The sequence below is a fragment of the Stegodyphus dumicola genome, chromosome 6 (assembly GCF_044657685.1).
Source record: "Stegodyphus dumicola isolate Sdum_Otavi_A_Nest chromosome 6, ASM4465768v1".
Taxonomy (NCBI): Eukaryota; Metazoa; Arthropoda; class Arachnida; order Araneae; family Eresidae; genus Stegodyphus; species Stegodyphus dumicola.
Window position 1 is genome coordinate 84,031,744 of NC_140773.1, and position 17,556 is coordinate 84,049,299.

The 17,556-nt window shown below is 33.8% G+C and overlaps 1 protein-coding gene across 2 annotated transcripts in view; it reads left to right on the top strand.

Annotated features, from left to right (window-relative positions):
* The window catches only part of LOC118190146 (WD repeat and coiled-coil-containing protein-like), a 112,511-nt gene that overhangs the window by 57,992 nt on the left and 36,963 nt on the right, over positions 1-17,556 (top strand). For both annotated transcript variants that reach the window (XM_035360830.2, XM_085818621.1), the window contains exon 8: positions 8,231-8,353. In XM_035360830.2, coding sequence (XP_035216721.1) covers positions 8,231-8,353 — 123 coding nt within the window. The remainder of the gene's footprint in view (positions 1-8,230; positions 8,354-17,556) is intronic.

Here is a 17,556-nt window from a genome sequence, read left to right on the forward strand (position 1 = left end):
TTAATGTGCAATAAATCTCTTTCGCTGTCTTCCTCAATGGCTGCAGAAATAAAAGACAAAAAAATTACTTTCTGAAGAGAAGGAATCATTTTCATATTGCGTAATCATCACCCCCTCACAACAGATGTGAGCTAGACTCGAAGGTGGCATCATGCATTCTGTTCTTAGGTCAGAGACCATTGCTGCTTCTATCTCTTTTGGTTTTTTGCTTTTGCATACAGAAAAAATAAAGTTAGACGTTTCGGCTTTAACCACGTGACCAAACGAACTTTTGAGTTCTATACATCCACATGATATTTTATTCGGAAAAAGAGATTTCTTTACAACTATCAATTCACTTCCAGAATCTATTAAACATTTTACTTTCTTACCATCAATCAACAGTTCAATAAATTCTAACTTATTTCTAGCTGCATTATTCGATCCAATCTTTAACCCAGATACCTTTTTTTGAGACAAACGTTCCTCCTTTTCTAACCGTTTGGGACAATTTCTCACAAAATGAAACAATTCCCTTTTACTCCCACATACATAGCAAATATGTTCTGTTTTACTACTATTATGATTTACAAGCTTCCCTGAATCCTTGAAATTGCTTTTAGCTTTTCTAAGATTATTTTTGGAAAAATTAAGCTTTTTATTTTCTGGAGTTTCGGTTCACATGTTACTGGTTTCAGCTAAAGATTTACCCCTTGATGAATAAAATAAATCACACTCTCTTCCCAATTGGTTAGGTTGGAACCAACTTTGGCCGTCCCGAACACTAATATGTTCCTTTGTTTTAGAGTCAAGAGTTTCATACAACTTATCAGATACAATAAGATCACACAATTTCTTAAAGTCATCTACCTCTCTTAACTTACAATAATAATTGAAAGTTGCACTGAGTCGAGAGACGAACTGAAAATGCAATTCAGATGAATGTTTCTGTGCATTTTTAAAATTGTTCAAACGTTCATGCAGCGTCGGCTGAAATTCTTTCAAGATTAGAGTTTTTAATTTATCATATTCCACGATTTCTTGTTCAGAAACATACGTTAAAACATTATTACATTTATCACCTAATAAATTAATCAACACTTCTGATTTTAACTCCACTGGTACGCTTTTAGTAGTAAAAGCTTTGTCAAGTGACTGAAAAAACAAATGCAGAGCTTCCGGTTTCTGGGGTACAACTATAGTTAGTGTTTTGACACTTTTAATGATATCTTCAATACTAGTTTGTGCGTTTCTTCTATCACCCGATAATGATTGCGATTTTAAATTTTCTAGCTCAATCTGCTTCTCAATTTGAGCTAATTTAAGACGTTTGATCTGTAACAGATAGTGTTCATTTCTTGATGTAGGCGTCTGATCCTCGGCAATTGATTTGAGGATACCATGAACAAATTCAACGTTTGTTCTGAAGGCATCAGAATTTTGAATAATTTTTTTAATGTCAGCTTTTTTAGCATTTTCTGGAACAGTCTCTCCTATTTGTTCCACAATTACTATTACCATATTTGACGGCATAAAAGATGCACTTTTTTTCCTAAATTTGGTCTCAGAAAAGTTACCTGCATCTTATACGTGAAGGACACAGGTTAAGTTTCAATACTGAATGCTATTTTTAGCCCGCATAAAGGCCTAGACACACATAACGTTTTCTACATCTGCCATAATTATTTTGCGCATGCGTGAAATATCTGTCGCCAAAAAGCACCAAAGCTCGAAGCTGATGTCGGAGTTCAAAACAGTTCGATGGTCACATTATGTCTATGGAGCCTTTCCTTCTTTACGTAGACTTTCTTTCACTCAGCCGACACATGTGTCAGTATCGGTGCTACTCTATATAAACATGTCGGTAGCGGTGCTTAAAACTATTTGTTTAAAAAAAAATACCCTGGAAAATATGACTACAGGAAACAAGAGATTAAGCTATACAATTCAGTATAAACTAGAAGTGTTAAACTACGCCAAAGTTCATGGAAGCAGAGCAGCAGCAAGGCATTTCTGTCTACCACCTACCGAAAAATTGATACGTACTTGGCGACTGCAGGAAGATCAACTGAAGACTGCTAAAAACAAAAACATAATCTTCGATGCCCAGCTCCATCTTGGCCTGAACTTGAAAATGCCGTAAAAATGTGGGTGATAGATAAGAGGAAATTTGGGATAAGTGTTTCAACCAAAATGATAATCAATGAGGCCAAAAGATTTGCAGAAGAACATGGGAATCAGAACTTTTCAGGGTCTGAGGGCTGGTGCTACAGGTTCATGAAAAGGCAAGGCTTATCAATGCACACAAAAACAACTATTGCACAGAAAATGCCAGCAGATTATGAAGAAAAAATACTAGCATTTCATAGGTTTGTTATAAATGCACGCAAGAAAACTTCTTTTGAGCTCGGTCAAATAGGAAATATGGATGAAATTCCACTCACATTTGATGTACCATCCAACAAGATTGTGAGTATTAAAGAGTGTAAATCAATAACCATAAAAACCAAAGGTCATGAAAAAACCCAATATACAGTAGTTCTAACATGTTGTGCTGATGGCACAAAACTACCACTGTTTTTCATATTCAAAGGAAAAACTCATCCGAAAGAAAAACTTCCAATGGGTGTAATTGTTCATGTTCATTCAAAAGGCTGAATGGATGAAGCTGGAATGAAACTGTGGTTACAGAACGTATGGGCGAGGTGACCTCGTGGACTCTTAAGAAAACCCTCTCTTTTGGTTTTGGATCAGTTTAGCACCCATAGAACTGAAACCATAAAGAATAAAGCGAGAGAATTAAAAACCCAGATAGCTGTCATTTCTGGTGGACTGACTAGCCAATTGCAGCCTTTAGATGTATCGGTGAATAAGCCATTTAAGGAAAAAGTGCAAGAACGATGGAACAAGTGGATAGGCAAGCCACATCACCCCCTCAGATAGAATGAAGCAGCTCTCTATTTCACAAGTGTGCGAGTGAGTAAAAAGATCTTGGGAGGACATAAAGGCTGAAGTAATTTTAAACGCCTTTAAGAAGTGCAGAATCAGTAATGCTCTTGACGGAACTGAAGACGACGCATTATTCGAAGAAGGTGATACTACCGATGACCGAAACAGTAGTGATGACGATATTCTCGTTTTCGATGATGATGATAGTGAAAAGGATTTTTATGGTTTTGAAAGTGATTAAAGTCTAATTTCATTATAGGCAACGTTTTCCTTGAATCTGTGTTTTTTGTTCTTTCTGCTTTATTTTGTATTGCGTTTGATTGCTTGCCGTTCATTCATTTATTCGTTATTGAAATTTATATATCATGTTCAAAATAGCTTGCCATTTGTTAATTTTCCTTAATAAAAATATGTTTGGTAATTGTATTCAATGATTGTTTATTTGTCTTTTACGAATTGTGAGAACTAAAAGAAACCACATTTTAAGTTATTGTGGATTACTGAAACTTTTTTTCCTTGTGTGTGGTCTTCTAAATAAGCGTGCGTCTTATATGCCAGTGCGTCTTATATACCGTCAAATACAGTAAATCACTTTTCTTTACATTATTTAAGAAACTCATTTTAAAAACGAAACAAAAGTGTCTCTATCTTCAAGAAAGAAATAAAGCAAAGTTTTCACAGTACCTTCTCTGAAGTATCCCGGCTGAGGCCCCAGATTTTCTGTAGTAGGCAAGTTGAAGATGCTAAATAACAATTCCAAGTATCCCGACTGAGTGCCCAGATTTTCTGTAGTAGGGGAGCTGAGGATGTTAGTCTAGGGTCCATTAAGAAGTTCAACGTTTTCCACGCCACAGAACATTTAATAAAAATAAAGAAAAAGGTACAGATTGAATTAAATACAAATGCTGTTGTGCCTTCTCGTGCTTGTTAGATATAATCAATCATAATATATAATATCTTTATCACTTTTAGAATTTTATAACATAGCAGCTTAGTGCCAACTCGCACTTGCTGTCGTATTATGCAGTTCATTTTACCACCTACTCATGGAAACATTCAGTTGATTATTTAACCACTTTCTTGTGGAGACCTACAGCTTACCACCTTCTCGTAGAGACATCTTACCACCTTCGTGTGGGATAGAAGACTCTCTACATATGTCATACTCCTCTTTCACCTCGCTCTTGCTGCTGGCGCATAGGTGAGGCCCTCTGGTGGCTGTGTTGCACTTATGGATACCACACACACACACACACACATATATATAAATGTATATATACTGGTTAAAACAGTTAGGAGATATGAAATAACCATATAATGGAGAACATTTTTAACAAAAATGAAATGGAAGAGGTTAAAAAGAAAAATCATAATATTTACAAAGTGGGACTAAGGAAATTTTGTCTGTGAATTCAAAAACTACACGTATTTTAGATAAGGAGTGAAAAACGACCTGCAGCATTCTTTCTGTAGGAGGAGGTTAATAATAATTGACATGCATTGAATATTTTGTAACAGTGAATATAATGTCTCAGTAAGATGACTTAGCTGAATCAGTAGCCTGGAGGGCCATCTGTTGTTTAGAGATTGGTCAAACTCAATCTGTTGTTGTTGTTGCTAATGCTCGCTTGTCAGCCCAAGCCCACAAAATTCCTCTTGGCAAGCAGTGCAAGTGTATGCCTGTCGTTGGCAACAGCCTTGAGCACCATACAGGTGGCAGTGCGATTTAGCTCAGTTCAGTCCCCAGTTTTGATGGAAGTAACACCAGGGGATGGGTACGAAGGTCTCCCACCTCTCTTCCTGTACCACCAACCTCTTGAGATGACTTTCGGCTTGCCGCATATTTATAGTGCCCCCATGCTGCATGGACACTATACATTTACAAACATCCATGCCTTCTCCAGGATTTGAACCTGGGCCCTTTGGTACGGCAGCCAGCAACACTAATTACTATACCAGTTGGGCAGCAAACTCAATCTGTTGAAGCAGAAATGTTAGGAATTTCTCAAAGTTTCATTTCCAGGCTGTGGAATCGGTTCTGGGAACTTGAAATGTTCACTCAAGATTGGAACAAACTGTATGCCTGTAGCTACACAAAATGAGGATTGGTATTTATGCTAATGGCCAGACGATACTAAAGTATGAATAATATTTTCTTGCAGCAGCATCTTCAGAGAGCTAATGGTACCAGAGTTTCGACTCATACTGTTTGAAATGGACTTCACCACGTGTGTTTGTATGCTTACAGAGCTATGCTTTATGTTTCATTGACATAGGACCACCGTGCCACCTGCAGAAGGTGGATACTGGAATATCTCAGATGGGAACCAGATGAGTGGAGCAACATGCTCTTCATGGATGAGTCCCACTTTAGTATATAACTTGACAATAAGCAGATTCTCATCTGGAAAGAACCTGATACACAGAATACCCCTGTATTTGTGCATGAAAGTGTCCAATTTGGTAGAGGCGGAGTGGTGGTCTGGACTGGTATTTCTATTGATGGCAACACAGACCTCCTCATTATCAGAAATGGAACACTAACAGCTCAGTGATATTGGGATAAAATCCTGTGACCCATTGTGGTCCTTCATGCTGCAGCAGTAGGGGTGAATTAATTCTCATGGATGATAGGGCCAGGCCACACCAGTCTAAGCTAGTGGACAATTTCCTTTTTGATAAAAGAATCCTTCAAATAGATTGGCCAGCATGTTCTCCACATATGAACCCAATTGAACCTATTTGGAATATTCTAGGAAGAAGGCGTGCTAGTGGCTTATCACCTCTAGAACCAATTCAGCAGTTTGAAACTCTCTTCTACAGGAGTAGGAGAGAATACCACAATCTCTAATTATAACCTCATAGATTCCTAGTTTTGTAGGTGTTTGAAATCACTTTCAGTCAGGGAAAAACATATCCCTTATTAAAACTCATTTGTATCCAAGAAGTCACATTTTTTGTTTGTTTGCATGGTATGCACAAGTTGTGCATTTTCTATTTACCAAAAAATATTATCAAGAAAATTTAATTATTCTATGTTCATTGTTTCTTTTTCTTTTCTTGTATCTTACACATCCTATACATGGTATATCAGCCACCAAAACATTTCCTCAGCCACAGTTTATATCTAAAATCATAATAGCTTCTACTTGTTTTAAGCAGTATATGTACACATATATAAAACAGAATTAAAAACATATAATTTGTCAATAAATTGGATTGTGTAAATATATTTAAAGAGATAATTATATTGCTGTTGTTGAGAAATATTGTAATTGGTTTGAAACCAAGATGCAGGAAGTACATCTTAACAATCAATATTCTATTCCATAGTTTTCTTACTTGGCCAGTTAAAAAAAAAAAAAAAAAAGTATGATTACTAAAGTCAGCTGTACATACAGTGGTGGCCAAAATTGTGGACACTTTTAGAAATTTTTATGTTTTTGAACTTTGTATGTTTATAGAAAATGTTACGTTTCGCAAAATGCAAACTTGTATATAACATTTTAAAGAGCATTTATTACTGAATTCAATACAAAACACAGAATTCAATTATTTGCTATACAAAGAAGGTTATATGTACTTTAATATAAATAAAAAACACAGTTATGAAGTAGTTTGTAATGTCTAGCTTTCCTGGCCAATCATTTGTTCTTGTTCTGAGAACCAATCAAATGTTACTAACTGCCATTAGAAGCTGGCATCATGTTTACACTTGAAACAATTCATTATTTTCTTTGTTCTGTAGAAGGAGGACCTGTTTCTTATACACTGCAATTACAAGTAAGAATTTTTGTAAAACTTTTTAATATTTAGTCAAGAAGCAATGATATCAAGTAAAAGAGTTGATTGGGCACCTAGAAAGAGATGTAATATTATTGTGTTACGAGAAAGTGGTCTTTCCTATGCTGAAATTGCAAGACAGGTGGGGGGTTCAGTGAGTAAATCTGGAGTCCGAAAGTTTTGCTTACGGTATCAGGAGACAAATTCAATAAAAAACAAAGAAGGAAAAGGCTGAAAAAGGTGCACCACATCTATTGATGACAGAAGAATAAAAAGACTATGTCTCCAAGATAGAAAAATGTCATCAGCGGCCATCAGAAGTGATCTGAATGATGCTGGTGTTTCTGTCAGTTCAAGAACAATCAGGAGAAGATTAACAGATGTTGGACTGAGAGGTAGAATTCCACGAAAAAAGCCTTATCTTAATTTTCAGCAACGGAAAAAAAAAGACTACAGTGGGCAAAGGAACACATTAATTGGACAGATGATCAGTGGTCACGAGTCATATGGAGTGATGAAACTAAGATATCGTTATTCAGTAGTGAGGGGCGAAAATATGTAAGACGTAGAATAGGAAAAGAGCTACATCCCGACTGCATTCAAGCAACTGTGAAGAACCAAGTTAGTGTTATGATTTGGTCATGCATGTCAGCAGATGGTATTGGTCGCCTTCATGTCATCAATGGGACACTGAATGCCAGAAAATACATTGACACTATTCTAGAACCAAAACTTCTACCTTTCATCAGAGATCTCTTTCCCAACAATGCTTCGTTTATTTTTCAGCAGGATTCTGCTCCTTGCCACACAGCCAAAATATTGAAAGAGTGGTTTCGTACAAAGAGCATTAAATTGTTGTCATGGCCAGGAAACAGTCCTGACCTCAATCCTATCGAAAATTTGTGGCACTGTTTGAAAACTCTTGTCCGAACGAGGCGCCCATCAAATAAAAGGGAACTAATTAAGGCTATAATTGTTTCCTGGCATCATGTAATAACGAAAGAAGAGCTTAAAACTCTTGTCAGCTCAATGAAACGCCGATGTGAAGCTTTAATAAAAAATAAAGGGTACCCTGCTAAGTACTGATAACTCACTGCAATCATCACTATCTAATGTATATCGATAACTATTATCATTTAACTTTTTTTGTATTGCAAATAATTGAATTTTGTGTTTTGTATTGAATTTAGTAATAAATTCTCTTTAAAATGATATATACAAGTTTGCATTTTATGAAACGTAACGTTTTCTATAAGCATACAAAGTTCAAAAGCATAAAAATTTCCAAAAGTGTCCACAATTTTGGCCACCACTGTAATAGTAAAAAGAATTTTTTAATTATCAACTATGAATTGGGAGCAGGGTAAATAAATAAAATAAAAGATTAATGTATGAGCAGTAATATTCTTTAACATTTAACATTGTTTGTAAATGATGAATAGATAATATTTTACATATACTTTGCTATATTTTTTGTGTATATACTCATGCCAGTTTCTCTCATAAAATTCTATTTCAGAACTCTATTGTAGCTAGTTCTCAGTTACTCTTAATTGGTTATAATGCAATTGATGGTAAGCCATATATCATGACTAAAATAGATATTGAAGAAATTCTAACTCCAAATATCATGGTGTATGAGGTAAATTATTCTTTTGTTTCTTTTTAATTTTTATGTAAATTAATCATTATGTGTTTTGCAGTTTTTTGATGTAATTAAGTATTGTCATTCCTTTCATCAAAATAGTCTTATTTATAATGTGACCTTGCAATGTGTTTTTGTAGACATTGTTATCCATGATTAAGTAATTATATATAAATAGTGTAATTATATATGTTTCTTCCCTCCCCTTTTTTTTCAAAAAAATTGCAAGTTAGGGATTGAAAATATATGTCTAACTAAAAAAAAAAAAATTTTTTTTCCATGACCTTCTGAAAAAACAAATATATATAACATCAAGAATTATTAAAAGTGAAAAATACAGTAAAGAAAATGACACAGTAGAAATTTAGAAGTAACTAATTTTAAAGAGAAAAAGGAATAAGTTCATCCATAACCTTAACTCTGAGTTCCATAATAAGACATTTTTTTTTTTTTTTTTTTTTTGAGAAAATGTACTCTTTCTTGTTGTGCAAATCTCTTGTTATAAAGAACCAAATGAATGTAGAGCCACATTTGTGTTTATAAGATAAAAGTCAAAAGCTGCATATGGCAAACAGATTATAGAACTTGTTTGAAATTAGTCAATTTCTTAACTTATTTTAATAACTTCGGACAAATGGAAATAATTGAAACATATTCTCTACTCAGTTCATCAGGTTTTAGTTCTGACTCTTCAGAGAGAGGCCATTGTTTAAGCCAATCCGGCCCCTTCCACCATCTGCTCTGTAGCAACATTTTGGCATCGCACCCTCTAGAGGGAATATCAGCTGGATTGCTTGAGCTTGGTATATAATGTCCCCCAGTCATCCAGATTTGTGCATCTCCTTATTTCAGCTACACGATTTGCCACAAAATCACTCCAGTGGGAATATGTTTTTATCTATGGCAGAACTATGGACGAGTCACTCCAAAGGTACACTTGGCACTTTGTCAATTTAAGAGCATCAATGACTTGATGATACAACAGAGTAGCTATAAGTGCTCCAAGCAACTCTATTCTAAGAGTAGTTACTTCTTTGGCAGGTGCTACTCTTGATTTACATAATTCCAATTGTACTGAAGTTTTGTCCTCAACATATGCACGTAAGAAAATGCATGCCTCATAAGATACCTTACTAGCATCACTAAAACAATGTAGAGTGATAGAGCATCAAAGGGTCCAGTCACAAGTCTTCTTGAAATTTTACAATAATTCAAGAAGTGTAGTCGTTTGAGCCAAGCCTGAAATTCTCTTTCTATACCTTGTAGAAGATTTTCATCCCAGGAAAGTTTCATTTTCCATGTTTTTTGCAGATGAGTTTTGGAATTAACATAGTTGGACTAGTAAATCCGATGGAGTCGAATATCCTCTGTGAGACAGCAGAGATCATTTCGTGTGGTCACTCTCAGAAAATGTCAAAATGGTTAAATTGCAATAAATTTCATCATTCTCGATGTCCTATGAGAGTCCCAGAATTAGAATGATCTTCTGATAGGAAGTCATGCTTCTCCCTTTAAATGATGCAGCAGTCCACGCTCTAAGGTAAAAACTTTCTGAAAACATTAGAGTTTGGGACTCTACTTTGAACTTGACTACTCCTTTTTTGGTTTCGAAACTAGCTATACAATGGTCGACATGAAATGATTTCTTCAATCGCCGTTCCTCTTAAAGCTTGTGAAGCATTATCCAAATGGTAGGAAATCATTGTTCCCAACAGGAACGGATTCGAAGAAATGTCAAACACGGCACGACAACGTCTGTAGGTAACAATTTCAGTTTGATTTGAATCTTTCGACTGCAGGTATTTCAAAAAGTCTCTGTCTCTAGTACACAAACTGATTTGTAAGAAAGCTTTCCTTATATCCGCAGTAACACCAACTGCATGTTGCCGGATTTGCATCAAAGCTTTTGGAAGCATTTCTATTAAATTTGGCCCCTTTTCGAGCAAGCATTCAAGGAATTCCCATTTTCATCCTTCAAGGATGCATCAAATACAGGTCGCACTTTTGTAGTCAGACTGGAATCCTTGATTACTGCTTGATGAGATAAATAGTGACTAGTATCACTATTATTTGGTGCTGTTTCAATTATACCGTCCTCGTGCCAGCCTTTAATAATACCATCATATTCTTCGAAAAATCCCATCTTCTGCATTGTGTGTTGGTGAAATGTCTTTTTTTCTGCTTTATTATCTCTGAGAATCTGATGACTATCTTTCCAAGGCAAACAGACTTCATACCTATTGCCCTCAATTACTTTAATGTTTTCTAGGAAAAATTCGATCGTTTCAGTGTCTAAATTCTCCTTAGTCTTCACTTCTGCCAGATCTTTAATGTCAGTTGTCTCTAAATTCCACAGTTCTGTGAGATCCAAATAGCAAAGTCCGACGGTATCAAGCAAGGTATTATGATTTTTAACCAGGCCTTGTAGGGTCCAACCCAATTTTGTTTCAATGGCAATAAGGTTTTTGTCAATTGGAATGATATTATTCGTCATCAACTGTCCGGAATAGTTGGCTCCTATTAACAGTCCAATATCTAGTGCTACCAGAATCACTGATTTTGATTTTATGTTCTTGAAGTGAGGAACATATATGTTTGAGTTTCACTATAGGAATGTATCCACAAATTTTGTCTTTATCTAAAACTGATAATTCGTATTTGAATTTATTTTCCGTACCTTGTATTTCAATAGCAAAAATACCATTAACCTGAGATTCAGTTTCAACTCCACCAAATAGATTGTGACTCAACTCTCTTGATCGAATGGGACTAAATCTAGTCTCTTTATTATGTCTTTCTGTAAGTAAGGTCTTTGTGACCACTGTCAAAAATCATTCTCATAAGTTCTGTTCTTCATTTATGGACAATTTTCGCCATAATAGTTTGGAGAAGAGTTGTTTGCAGTTTTTGGTTAGACGATAAAGTCTCACTCGTTTCGTTAGCTACTTTCGGTGCTTCCATTTTTTAACTTCTAGAACCTTTTAGTTCTCTACACATCACCGTTACATGACGTTTGCTGCAAAATAGCCGTTTCACAGAACTTTTACACTTTTTGGCAACATGTCCAATTTTTAGGCAGTTAAAACAAGCTTTGTTCTTCCTTAGTAAATTTTCTTATCTTCCAATGAAAGGCTGTGCAGCTTAAAGTACTCATAAGAGTTAGGTGTTTCCTTGTCACACCAAACACAAAAATTAAGCTGTTTTTTCTTTGAATCTCCTGCATAAATACAAACTACTGTGGCTGGAACTGAGTCAACTTTGTCTGGAGCAGAAAAACTTGTATGGGCCAACTGAAGACGCTCTTCACTTTCAACTTCAATTCAGAGAGAATGTAATAAATTTTCCAAATTTTGTGTGTGCAAAACTTTCCCTATGCTGGCAAGATCGCTCCCATGCCCTCAGAATTTCTTCAGGTAGTGAAGACTCTACAAGGGGATACAACATAGCTGCATAAATCTTACTTTTTACCCCCAATGTTTCCAAAGCTCTGAGTTGTGTCTCTGACTTATCATATAAGTTGGATAGAGTTATATATTTCCCATTTTGCCCGCTTGAGCCAAAACCAACTTTAATAATTCGTGAACATAGATTTCTACTAGTAAATCATCATGTGCAAATCGAGATTTTAGTTATTTGATAGCTTCTTTATGATTTGCACCTGAGGGAGGATAACTTTCTATCAGCTTTCTCGCTGGGGATCCAACGACAGTTGCTTGCAATAGGTACTGAAATTTATTATCGTCATCTATATTTACATCTTTGTCGATCTTAAACTGTCTCCAAAATTCTAACCAATTTCGGGTCTTTGAACGTATTGAATTTTTTGAAGCTCCAACTTTGGTAATTTAAAGTTCTTCTTTGTGGAATTTTCTAAAGTTCCAAGTGTAATTACAAGAGTGGAATTCACCATTATGTTTACTATTTTTGGTTTATAACTGATATATTTATTATGATATGTTTCATTCGTCTCAAAATCAGCCAAATATTCACTTTCCTTTTCACTTTCCAACAAAAGTTTGGAAATTTGTGATTGAACTTCATCTAATCTATTGAATTTACATTCCAATTGCGAGCTCAATACTTGGAGTTGATTAATCTCCACGTCAGGCTTTAGAATTTCAGCATCTAAAAGCATTGGCATTAATCGTAAATGACTGCCTTAGAGGCTTACGCTTTTGTAATAAAATTTCCATGATTTTAAATTCGATATGTCTAAGGATATAATCAAATAAATCATAAACTCACTTGATAAATTCCAATATGAACTCGATGTGTCATTTTCTTCAAGCCATTTCATCCTGTCAAAGACGCCAGTTGTTTGAAATTAATCAATTTCTTAACTTACTTTAATAACTTCGGACAAATTTAAATATATTTCGCAGAGAAAACCTTTTTAATCAACAATGAACTTATTTATTTAGCATTCTAAACATATCAAAGAAGAAACATCGCGTGTGTTATCACACTCAAAGCATATGTAAACAAAACATCACTGCTGCCACAAAAAATCTACATTATAATGAATATATTAAATTATTGTGCATTAACTGAGTTCGTGCATGATCCTTAACAGAACTTATTCAAAGTAAGTGTGTCTATACAATTAGTTCATAAAATAGTCTGATTAAAGAACTCCTCTATATACCATATTTTGAAAATAAAGCTAATTTTAAAAATTAATGCCAATTGCAAACATGATAAATGATACAACAGTTTAAGTCAGTTTTATAATATTTTAGTTTTTGTGTATATTAAATTCGTTTAGTAAAGTGCCTAAAATTCTTTAGAGAGTTTGTTACATCAAGTTATGAGTATGTAACTCTCTTTGATACTATTTAAACATCATAAAGAGGCAGAAAGCATGAAAAGAATAGGGTATGGTCTTAAAATATAAAACTGTATAACTGTATAAAGGAACTGTTTACAAAATATAGGGAAAATTATATGACAAATGTGAGTTTAATAGTAACTGAAAATGAAATCCATAATTTCAGTTGACTAATACTTTTTAATAATGTAATATACAGTCATTGCATACAAAATCACTCTGAATTAGGATGAGAATTAGAAAATGGTCTTTTGTGTAATTTTGGTATGCAGTGTTCAATGAGATCCTATATTTGAAAATGCAGTTCATTTAAATAAAATTTCAAACGATATTTTTGAGTGAAATTAAAAAATTTAAAGTGTAGCATTGAATTCTTTATTTTTTGTAATAAAGCATTGAAATCTTTATTTGAATATCATTTTTCAGTTTCAGTAACTCTGATTCAAATAAGTATTAAAACACTCTACATATCTGTAGATTAACATACATATATATGCTTTGAATATGTTGATATATAGAAACAGTAAATTAATCAACTTTTTTTTTTTTTCACATGAGAAATTAGCCCACCAGCGGCCGAGCGGTAAAGTCGCTGAACACTGATAGTTCGGTCTGAGGTTCGAATCCCGCGAACGGGCTGTCTGCATGGGTGTTTTCGTGGTTTTCCCCATGTGTAACGTGTATACGAGCCAGTTTCCCTTAGAAAGTCCTCCACGAAGGCATTCCTCCCCTTAGGCAGATAGCCCTAGTGTGCTTTGCCATAATTAAATACACCAACATCACATGAGAAATTTTTTCCCACTTGAATGTACAGAAATTATTTTGTGTTGCAGGAAACTTAGATGCAACAATGTATGAGTTTTGTTGTTTACTATGCTATATTTAAATGTCACTTAGCCCATTCTTAGTATTTTTCACTTTTTGTAGGTGTGGCTTTATCCTCAGATATCTAAGCAGATGTAAGACAAAAAAATATATGCATAGCATGCTTAGAGAAGAAGCATATATTAACACCAGTCAGTAATGAATTTTGTGTTATCGTAAATTCTGTGGAGGGAACAGTGCATAATTTGGGATTACAATTAGTAATATATTTTTGTTTCCTTTTTAACTATATTTTGCTTTCATTGTTCTCTTATTTCCTCATATTTTTTTTATTTTTTATTTGTTAGGTATGATTATACTTAATTAAAAAATTATTTAATCAGTAACTGAATTCATTTTCTGTTTATGGTTTCTTTACATTATGGTAAACATATCTATATTTACTCATATAAATGTTAATTGTAGGAATTACTAATGTAATTGTGCTCCTCTTATCAGCATAATGTGCATATATATTTCTGTTGGAAAGCTGAATTTTAAATATGCTGATTTTGCATGTTTTAAGTTTTTTTTTTTTTTTTGCTGATTTTGCATGGGTTTTTTAGAATAACAGAAATCCTTAATTAAATCCAAAAATTCTAAGATGAAAAGGAAATGTGTTGAAGGAAAAAACTGAATACATAAAGGAAATTATTCTTCAAAGATATGTGCAGTTATTATTATGTAAATTACCCAATTGTTTATGATTTCAACCTTTACTGTAATTTCCCATTTCTATTTCCTAATATGATAGATTTATTGAGCCAGATTAAATTAAAATTAAATTGTATAATCTTTGACCACTAGTCCACGTTATTAGTTTGAATTTGACTGTTCTCGTTTAATTATGTCACTGTGAGCTGTAATTGATTTTGTTAGCATCGGAACATGCCTTTATGTTTTAAGTTCTTTTTAAATAAAAGGCTTATTTAAACCTTTATCTGATATTGTAGTTAATTTCAGACATAACGATAATATACTTCATGTCTGTCAGGGGTTTTAGACTATTTAACTTTTACCAGATCAATTAAACCTCCTTAGGTACGTTGTGGAGAGGTCTACAAGTTAGAAGATAAAGCACGCAGAAACTAGCGAGAGCATTGGTTTGCATATTGAGACAAATCTGTAATTGTTAGAAAAGATGGGCTTATTTAAACCTTTATCTGATATTGTAGTTAATTTCAGACATAACGATAATATACTTCACGTCTGTCGGGAGTTTTGGACTATTTAACTTTTACCAGATCAATTAAACCCCCTTAGGTACATTGTGGAGAGGTTGATAAGTTAGGAGATAAAGCACGCAGAAAGTAGCAAGAGCCTTGGTTTGCATATTCAGACAAATCTCTAACTGTTAGAAAAGATGCTTAAAAGAGAAGGAAATCGATATAAACTAGCCAAAATGTCTGTGAACGAAATTAAAATGACGGATAAATATTTTGTTGACTGTTGCTGTTACAAAACATAAATGTTTTGTAGCTTTTAATGTGTCATCTTAATATCGTTTAAGAATCTGTGCCATAAATTACATGTATTTTAAACTGTGAAATTTTATTATATTTTGATTTTAATAGGGCTTTTTTTAACAAATATTGTTGAAAAATAAAATTTAATAGTGATCATGTAAATCCATAATGATTAAGGTTATCAAACTACCTAATTTAATTATTTATAATTAATTGCTTACCCTTAAAAATTATTTCTACATATTAAAGCAAGTTATTGCCTTTCATTAATACTCACTGTGGTCACAAGATAAAATATAAAAATGTAAAAATTCAAGTAAAACATATTTTATGCATCTACTGAGACTTAAAATAATACAAAACAACTTATCACCTCTGGTGCTTTAATGGCTTATTGGAACCTTTAAGTATATTAACTGGGTTACAACCCCTGGAACTGTACATGAAACTGTTTGACATAAAATCTACCTGCTTATTTACTAAACCTCTAGACTGACCAAGTATGTGATAAAATGAGATTAAAAATCAACATAAAGCTAACTGTTAGTAAAACGTAAATGTCACTTATCTTCTTTCAAATATGACCAACTATTATAAGTGTAAAATATTTAATGCTACTTGATAAATTGCATAAAGTTTATTTTATTCTCAAACTTATTAACAATTATGTTAATTAATTCATGTTTAGTAATAATGCGTACTACTTAGGGATCTATTTTATTTTTAGTATGGTATTACAAAAGTGAAATTCAGGCATAGATAATATCTTCAATTGAATTTATTCAGTTCCCATTTGCTCATAGGTCCTTAATTTTTTCATCAATGGTCCTTAAAAGTACTTAATTTCCGTGTGCAGAAATATGTATGAACCCTGGCTGTCCATAGACTGCAGACATCTTGAAGAAGAAAACCATATTGAGCAGCTTCCCTTGCATCGATAAGGTCTTTGTAATATGAATGTTTGGTACATTCGAATAAAATGTGTTATAAAGTGTATTTTGTGTCTAAAGAAGTAAATAAACTACTGCGGAAAAAGGTGATAAACAATTTTTTTTTTTTTTTAAATGAAAGGCTTTAACCTAAGAAGTTTTTATATTTCTCATGACATTTTCCTCAGAGGGTCAGAGAAATGTAAAATTATAACCTGTTTTGAGTTAACCAACAATACTTAAAAAGCTGCTAACTAAACCACATACTGAAGGTTGCTGTAATGTAGTGGAAATATGTAAAATATATGTATCTACTATTAAATAATGAAGGATCTGTATGTTTGTATGTTCCTCGCATTGTTGAAAAACAGTGGCACCATAGAATCACCAAATTTTAAACTCGCATAATCTTCCACCTGAACATGTGCATCTTGAAGCCTGAATTTTGAAGTTTGAAATTATTTTTGTTTAGTTTGTATTTCTTCTGACTTGAAAATCTTTTCACTAAAATCTCAATGATATAAAGAAGCTTAGTGTTGTCGCTCAACAATATATTTATTTATCAAATTTAATCAGGAAACTTAGTAATATGAAAGAAGTGTCAACAAAACTCAGTACATCTGGTTGTAACAAAAGTTTTCCTCCAAAAAGCATTCTTAATAAAGCTAGGAAAAAGAAACACAAAACATGCAAGTAGTAATCGCCACCCAAATCTACAATTTTCTGTCAATGGTTTGATAGTCTTTCAAAGCCTTCAGCCCTGAAACTTGGTAGCTGCTAGTCCAAAAACAGATCAAATTCATTTTGGACGTCCTGTGGAGAATGGAAGATAGCACCATCAAGATATAGCTGCAGCTGTTAGAAAAGGTAGAGGTCCGAAGCAGCGATGTTGAGACTATATGGTGGGTGTGGCAGAAGATTCAATTCGAGTCTATACAGAATACAGCCTGTGAATGCAGACATGTGTGGTCTTGCATTTTCTTGATGGAACATACCTTTTTGCACCATAACTCAGTTCAATTTTTTTCCGTGATAGCAGTGTAAAGTGTAAATTTTCCAGGTGTAGGTGTCACTTTCTGGCTCACCTAGCTGGAACTTGTTTATACCAGCATA